At 34.2% G+C, this 8,649-nt stretch overlaps 2 protein-coding genes across 9 annotated transcripts in view; both read right to left on the bottom strand.

Annotated features, from left to right (window-relative positions):
- Nucleotides 1–6,086: 6,086 nt before the first annotated feature.
- LOC119636700 (leucine-rich repeat neuronal protein 1) lies at nucleotides 6,087–7,626 on the bottom strand. The gene has a single exon (XM_038032254.1). It carries the CDS (start codon nucleotides 7,487–7,489, stop codon nucleotides 6,098–6,100), a length of 1,392 nt encoding a protein of 463 aa, XP_037888182.1. The 5' UTR covers nucleotides 7,490–7,626; the 3' UTR covers nucleotides 6,087–6,097.
- Nucleotides 7,627–8,029: 403 nt separating this feature from the next.
- Nucleotides 8,030–8,649, bottom strand: part of LOC119636698 — a 43,166-nt gene continuing 42,546 nt past the window's right edge. For 5 of the 8 annotated variants that reach the window (XM_038032244.1, XM_038032248.1, XM_038032245.1 and 2 more), the window contains one exon: nucleotides 8,030–8,246. In XM_038032244.1, the coding sequence (XP_037888172.1) occupies nucleotides 8,059–8,246 (188 nt within the window). In that variant the 3' untranslated portion in view covers nucleotides 8,030–8,058. The remainder of the gene's footprint in view (nucleotides 8,247–8,649) is intronic. The other 3 variants (XM_038032250.1, XM_038032252.1, XM_038032246.1) reach the window with 1 other exon arrangement.

Below are 8,649 nucleotides of genomic sequence, written 5' to 3'. Positions count from 1 at the left end.
TGTTTGTGTGCATGTGCGTTAGTGCTTTTTGTTTTAATGGATTTTCACCTTAACACATTCTCACAATGGAGAGAAAAGCACGTGAAAATGTTGAAATTTTACCTTTTCCTTCCTTTCCTTCCGTTTATCCAAAGTTACACAATAGATGCAAAGTGTTGCTAGTTGCTTGGTCTTGGTCTTTGTGTGTTGGCTGTTTGTTGTTATTTATTTATTTATTTTTATTATATTTTTTTTTTCTTTTGCCTCTTAAGAGACTAATTATTTTATTAAAAACACTTTCTCACATCATTATGAATTTTTTTTTTTTTTACCCATTTTTCTATTTTCTTATTTGCGTATAAATTTTAATAATTTTTGAAAATAAGAAGCACACACATTTATCAGACAGACGGTCTTGTTCGTCTTCTTGTTTTTAAACTTATTTAATTTTTTTAAAGTTTTCCTCATAAGCGAATATACTTCGCTCTTTTTAATCATATATCGTCAGTTTGTTAAGAGTAAACTTTTTTTGTTTTGGTATTTTTAAATATCCGTCAGCGTGTATGTAGAAAGAATTTTAATGCTTATAAAATGAAAATCGCTTCTTTAGCTTTGTTGACGATAACGAGGATTCTATAAGTTTGTTATTCTTCTTGTTGACGACGATGACACTGCTTTTCATCAAACTCAGTCATTCGGAACATTTAAATCCTTTTGCTTTAAGATTTGTTTTGCGTATATATAAGCAAAAGTTTTTTGAACAAAGCTAAGAGTAGTATATAGGAATATGTGAGCATTTGTGTTGTGTATTTCTTGCTTCAGGTTTAAGCATCAATTTTATACTCATGTTTATGTATGAAGATGATGATGATGATGATGATGACGATGACGATGACGATGGCGATGGCGATGACGATGACGACGACGATGTTGAGGCTTTCACTGTGTTGTTGTTAACGATGTGCTGCTGCCTTTACTATTATGCTGTTGTTGATGCTGTAATTGAAAAGTCATGTTAAGGTTCTTTGAGCAAAAGTTGCTTAAAGTATTTTTGTGTTTTTGTTTGGTTTCAGTTCTAGTGTTTTTCTTGTATTTTTTTTTTTGCTTTTTGCTTAATAAGTGCGAAAACAAAAAAATGAAAAAAAAGTTCTCATTTAAAGTTCAAGGAAATATTTTAACAAAAAAAAAAAAAAAAAAAAAAAAAAAGTAAAAAGATGAACACTTTAATTGCATAGAAAATATGCGGTTAGCTGAGAGTACAAGATTTGCGTTCACATTAATTAACACGGTCTTAATTAATAGCAACACCACAATAGAGCAGATAATATAATAAATTTCGCTGCGCTTAAGCTTAAAGAGGGCCTTGAATTTTTCTACGCTTCGCTTGTTTTTACGCTTTTGCAAAAGTTATCATTATTTCTCTGCTACATCGTCCTTTTCATAATAAGCTTTCAATGATACATTTTTTAGAGCATATATTTTTCATATTATCCTTATGTAATATATTTACATAATAGAGAGATATATTTATCTGCAAATTTTATTTGAAACGTTTTGAAAATAATGCTTTTTCACTAAAAAAATCAAAAATTATTTACAAAAGGAATAGAAAGTCAAAGGTTCGTTAGTTAATTAGTTGGGAGTCGAATCAACAGTAATGGTCTTAATTTCCTAATTTGCTTTATGCCTATCGATCCAAAAAAAAAAAATAAGAAGATTAAATTTGGTCGCGACGGAATCTCTTATACCCATCACCGCTATACTAAAAAGGGCAACAAAAGTAAAAGAACTAAATTTTCATTCTCTATAATATGGAGTGGGCTCGCCTCATTTTTTTTTATTTTCAAAATAAAAGTTTTTGTCGCGTGGGCGCGTCTTTTTCAAAAGTTTGCGTCGCTTCAATTTCACAAACAGCATAGATAGATAGATAGATAAATAGATAGGCCGATGAACAGCCGGGCATGCATTCCAAGTTTGAACCTGGCGAAGATTTTATATACTTTATGAGGTTTTTGAAATTTGTTTTGCACGTTATATGCGTATTAAAAAAGACTACACCTTACACGCTACAATGCTGTGTAGGGGTTTCCATTTTTTCCATTTTTCTGCAGTTATTATTGCATCTCCCAAGCACTTCTACTGTTTCTGGCAAATTTAAAGTTGATAGCTATAGTATGATATATGTACTGGGTACGGTATCGAAGCTTCCTTCTGGGCGCTGCAACCGTTTTGACAAAATGACTTTGGCCCTCATCCTTCAGTGAGTATAATAATTAATCTAATGATAAAATCTAGTTCCACACACACTCTTATACGCATATAATTATTTGCGTAAAGTATAACGCGAATTTTGGAAAGTATAACGCGAAGTTACAATGCGTGCCTGTGATGAGTGAGAACGAAAAAATTCATAGAAACATCGCAGAAAAAAATTCATCAGAAAAATGTATTAAAAAATTCAAAAAATATTGAAAGTCGTAATAACAAATAACAAATTCGTTTAAATGAGAGAATTACATACAAATATATACACGCTTATATGTACAAGTAAGATCGGCTGTGGTATGATAGTTTATGGCGATAGTTGCAAATCCAGTATCAACATCCTTAAGCCCTTAGAGCAAGTAGCGGTGCTTCTTGCACGACGCCCATCAGCAATATCATAATTGAAACTGGCTTCCCGGCTTTAGAAAATAGACTTTATGAATGAAAAGGTTCCAAAATTCCTAACTGATGGAAATACGGTTAAGCTTTTACTTTTTACAATTTTACGACACTCGTTCGAAGAGAAAGGTATCATATATTCGAGGTTAGGTGAATATAAATTTCTTACTTGTACCCTCTTCATTTTCTAGTCAGCTCAAAAATTATGCATGCATGCAAACTGTTATATTCTGCGAGCTCTGTTCAACTACTGTACATTACTTATATGGAAACTCTTTGTGATTGCTTTGTACTAAATTTTATAAAAAAATTTATTTTCACATAAACAAAGTTTATCGTTTGCAGAACAGAGTCGTTACGTATGTTTGCGTACAGAGAACGTTTTTATTTTATTAAACGAAACTAAATGCCTAGGGGTGTCTGAAGAAATGTTTTCTCGTAGAGGAAGCAAACGAATTTTTCGGCACCGAAAGGCCCAACTTTGCGTTTCCCATTGCAAGGAACAAAACATTCTTCGGCATCGAAAGTTGAGGCTTCGCTTGCGCCACACTGCTCAGTTTTAAATGTATAATCGATATAGGACATTTTGTTTTCATTTTCGTAATAGGGTCCTTGTAAGCTCGTTTAACGGACATTACCAAAATACAAGAAGGCTCCGTGACTTCGCTTCATTCTAATTCGTCTGTCGCACCCGATCACGCATTCCCAATATCGCACAAATTATGAGTTGCTTCATTCCCTACGTGGTCTATTCAAATTATATAGTGGTTCGCGACTACAGTACCGATTTGATAATAGTAGCTAGCGGGCACTTAATATTCATAATTCTTGCTAGGTTTTCGATATTAATGGTAACATATATAATAAATGTCTGCATGAATTTTGATCTACGACATCTAACGTTGAAAATGATAAAATAGTGCGAAGTAAATATGCACGCAATAGTTAAATTCGATGATTGCGACCTTTCTCTCTATACGATGATGGTCTTGCGTTAAACGCTCCCATGTAACGCTCAAAATTGTTTTTTCGACTTTCACTACTTTTGTTGTTTGATTTCAAGAAATACGCTGCGGAGGCCTATCAAACACGTTTAGAAGCTTATGCTGGTGTTGTTCTATCATATCCTAATTATCGGATACACGATTAACCGTAGGCACCATAAATTTTTTTCCGAAAATCAGACAGCGCTTCTTCCTCTTTCACACTAATTTCACACTAGTTTAATTCTAAAAATGTAGACTTATTTTTCAAAAACTTGTTATCGCGACTCAATCTGATTAGTGCTGCCTGATATATGACACCGAGTACCATCTAGTGGCAAAATGACGTTCTATTGCGTATATACGAGAGCGAACGACATTCAGCACTTTTATCGATTACTATTTAATTGCTTTTATGATCCGCTCAATTATGTACCACATGTTGGCTGTCTGCATCGAATTGAAACATAAGTAGTATTGCTACCTGACAGTACATTACTGGATGAAAATAGTATAAGTAAATGTTCGGTTTAATAATAATTTGTCATGAATGAACTTTAGACGTAATTTAGATCAAGTAATTTTATTGTTTGACACACCAGCCCATAAATGTAGAAATGTAGCCTTACGAATTAAATATCATGCGTAAACGCTCATATTCTCTGCATAAAATCAATCAAAAATACAACTCTAATAAAGCGATTCGTACGCACTTGTAATCGGTTAAGTGCTCTTCCTTCGTCCAGTTAGTGGCTTCTACTTGCATTTGGATAAGCAATTGGTGTCAAGCAATTGGTCGAAGTCCTTCAAATAGTCTACTTTTTTCTCTTTATACACACACGCACACATTTCAGCTCATTGGTGGTATAAATGGATGTCCTCCCAATATAGTAGAAACTGTAGGATTCATCGCTATGCGATTAAAGTCAATAAAATCGCATTATTTCCCCAAGCTAATATTTGATTTAATGAAATTAATCTATGAATTATGAATTATGAATTATGAAAGAAAAGGTCATTGAATTTTGATAAAAAGAGGAATGAGATTTTCTTTGTAATCAATATTCACTTAACTGTTTTATTCCTTTTATTTTAATCGTCGTTCATTGTCTTAAATTTCTAGTCATGAATACCAATCTTTGTATGTAAGTGAAATCAACCGGATTGTTTTGTATTCAAATATTGTTGTAATTAAATTAATTGAATTAATTGATGCAATTTGCCGGACAGGTTAACAACGCACACACATCTTTTAATTGAACTTTAGCAAACAACTTCAAATGTTTTCGTATACTTTCTGCATTAGTCTGTTCGCAAACGCACCGCTTGCTTATTTGTTTTACTGGTGCAATGAATTGACCAAAATTTGACAAAAAAGCGCAAGGTAGTTTTGGAACAAATTTTGGTTCCTTAGTTTCTTAAATTCGATATTCTTGCCAGCCGAAGTGGTTGTAATCTAAAAAAATTAAAGAAAAGAAGGAAAACGAAAGGCATAAGAAAACGGCATAAGAAAAACGAAAACAACTACTATTCAGCCATTTCCTCCTCTTGAGAAAGTTATTTTTTAAACAGTGACTCTGACAGTGATTCTCGGGGAATGTAGTGCTTTTAAGGTTTGCATAGCTGTGCAGGTTACCCTACTGAAGTGCAATAAATATAATCTTCTTTTAAGACTTGCAATGGTTGAGCAGTGTATTAAACGAACTCGCTTTTATTTGAAGGACTCCGCTGTTGAGTCGAAATAAGCGATGAACAATGTATGCGTGCCGATAATCGGCAAATAATAAATCCAAAATAAATATCAACGATAGTACGGAATATACATAGAATTCCTAGTGGGGTGACAGGACGGACTAATGCGTTATGAGTACTTCCAAGCAAACGGCACTAACGATACTAAGGACGATCACGAACAACAACTGATGCAATTATGACGAATGAATGGGAGTGTGTTATCCTCCCTGCGTCCGCGTATTCATTAGGGATCACCCCTTCTTATTGACATTGCTTTCAGTCAACGACCGTTTCTCTGCCTAAGCCTTTTCAACGACGGAAAAACGACACTATTTTTATTTAGTATTGCTATTCTTTACTAACCAATCAGCTGATATGGCGATTCAAGGTTTGTATTGGGTGGTCGGAGAAGTAATAATATAACTCGGTGCCTGGCACTGCTGGCTCATTGCAAATGGAATATTTTGACTACACCTCGACCACAGATCGCGAATTATAGACATTAGAAATTTCTCAGAGAATCGTTCCGTGATTTCATACTAAAATGTTGCCTCATCGACATTTCTGTCAGTCCTCTTTCTTTCAAAGTATTTTCTGTACATTTATCAAAAATATTTATTTACAGTAAATTATTCTTAAAATGTTCTTCGAAGAATAATTTACTTTTTGTATACAATTACTTATAACAATATTTCTTAACTTATTTGGTAAATATTTATATTAATCGATGAAACTGCTTAGTAGCTCTCTTGACGATTTGGTTCAATGGTAACGCGAGCGTAAGGACTGTTAACACCAATTTTTCTTCGCATTACGACAGCGCCGAAAGGTCGTAAACCGATAACTATTAGATATATTGCCAACGAGCAGACTACAATGAGACTAAAGATTATGATGCTCGTCAACCAACGAGGCCAGGTTTCGCAACTAAAATCTTTAGAGCGTATATTTCTTAAACTTAAGCCACGTAAACGTGGCGGTTGAATGCAACGACCATTTGTTTCGATAGTTAAATCTTTTAGCCAAGCTAGCTGGCAATCGCACCGTAACGGCACCCCATTAAGATCCAATACGTTGAGTTGGTGAAAAATTCTCGCAAGAGTGATGTTGAAACTATGCAAAGCAGAGCCACGAAATATAATCGAATGTAGGCTGGGCGAATGTGTTGCGTTCGCACCAAAAGCCAGCTCATGTATGGACTTCAAACGGCGATTATTTTGGAAACTTATCTTTTCGACAGATTTAAGGGGAAATAAAGCCTTTTCTTCGATTGTTGTAAGATAGGACATATCATCCATATAGAATTCTCGTACATGTGTTAAATGCTTAGTATCGATATCTTGTAGAGTTTCAAGCAGATTATCACCAATATCTAGCTTTTCTAAGGTGTCGGGTAAAGATTCCGGTATCCTTTTTAGAGCATTACATCTTAAATCAAGTTCTTGTAGAGCCACTCTTTCTGGGAATACGGTGTTATTTAGAGAACACGATTGCAATCGTAAAACCCTTAAATTGTCATTGATGCCAAATAGAGTATAAAAATCGATATTTTGTATGCCTTCAGTATTGTTCAGATTACGATTCCAGGAAAGATATAACGAGTCCAAGACCTTAAGAGGTGAGAATATATTAAATTCCAAAATATGCAAATTATTATGGGATAAATCAAGAGTTTGCAAACTGTTCAATTCCCCAAAGGCATTCGGTTCGATGATCTGTATACTATTCCAGCTAAGGTACAGTTCCTTTAGATTTTTAACCTTTGCAAAATTATTGGCGGTGACTAAGGAGATGTTATTGTGCATTAAATTTAGTAAACGTAAACTATCGCTGCTTAGTTGAGGAATCGTTTCTAGAGCATTCCAATTAAGATGTAGAGTATCGCTGAAGAGAGGCAATACCTCCGTTAAGTCAGATGTTAAGAAATTTTTAAAGCTGCAATCAATGTTAACGGCACGTAGACCCCAGGGTGGATCGTTTTCCTCAATGCATTCACAAGATCTCCTTGTATTTTGATGAAATTCCGGATAACAGAAACGTTCAACTTCATTGAGCTGTAGGAGTTCTAAAGAAACTTCACTTGTTATTAGTAAAATTATTAATATTTTTAATTTGCTTATTTGCTGCATATTTTTTTTTTTTGAACTTTTACTTCGAAGCAAGGGGCAATCAATACTGAATGACTTGTAACGTTAGTTCAGAGGAATTGATAAGATAGCGACGAGTGCTGACATTATCTTATCTTTGCTACAAAAGGGAGATCAAAACGATGTAGGTGTGCGTGAGCATGTATATGCCCGCAGGTTTAACAAACAGTCCAATTCCAGCCAGAGATCTAAAATAGTTAAGACACTCGGTAAAAAAATATTTCGCAGTAAACTCGCTGTCACATACCGATTAAGTTAACCAATAAACGAAAATATTTTTATATAGTATCTTATAAATATTTCTTCTTTAAATTTATTTGTATCGAAATGTGTGTATGTGTATGTGTATTTGTGTTTGTTTTTTGTTTCTTGATTAATTGATTACATTCTTTTAGTTTCACGTTGATTTTGTTCACCTAGTTTGCCGTTTATACTAAGAAAACTTTATTGTCTTGTGTGGAACGATGTAAATTCGATATTAAATATTCATTACAAATCAGTTCATTAATGTTTGCTTGTCTGAATACTTTTACAATTCATCAGAAATCCTATCATGATTGTTTGGGATGTTGTGGTGGCGGCGGTGGTGTTGTCTTGAAACATTGCAGCAAAAAGGCGGTGTAAAGTATAAAAGCCACAGCCAAGGCAATCAAGGCATACATGAATATATTCAATTCCGGTTGGCGGAAACGATTTTTACGCAACCATTCCAAAACCTCTTCCTCCGAAAGTAAATCACCTGCAAGCAAGCACAGTTATTATGAGAAAAAAGAAAAAAATGAAATAAAATATTATGAAATTGAAAAAATGAAAGAAATGAAAAATAAGAGATAGTAATCGATAAACGAGCAAAAGCATTGTAGTGGGCCACGGCCAAGCAGTAAATACCCTACATCACTTCGTTTAATACAATTATTCGTATAAATGTACCGTTCTATGGGAAGTGGTCGAAGAAGTAATCCGATCAGTGCAATTTTCAATAGCATTCATCCTTGGGCCAAAACATGCCAGTGGACCAAATTTCATCAAAATATCTCATAAATTGCGGCTTGTAGGTTGAACAATGGAAATAAAACAAGGGACGGACGGACAGACAGATAAGCCCAGAAGCACAAGCTTTAGTATATCTCCCACACACATTT

Source organism: Glossina fuscipes, unplaced genomic scaffold (genome assembly GCF_014805625.2).
Source record: "Glossina fuscipes isolate IAEA_lab_2018 unplaced genomic scaffold, Yale_Gfus_2 28, whole genome shotgun sequence".
Classification (NCBI taxonomy): domain Eukaryota; kingdom Metazoa; phylum Arthropoda; class Insecta; order Diptera; family Glossinidae; genus Glossina; species Glossina fuscipes.
This window is presented reverse-complemented; position numbering and strand designations above follow the sequence as displayed.

Excerpts from the sequence above, each read along its gene's own strand:
- LOC119636700 (XM_038032254.1), bottom strand. The coding sequence starts at position 7,489 with ATGCAGCAAATAAGCAAATTAAAAATATTAATAATTTTACTAATAACA.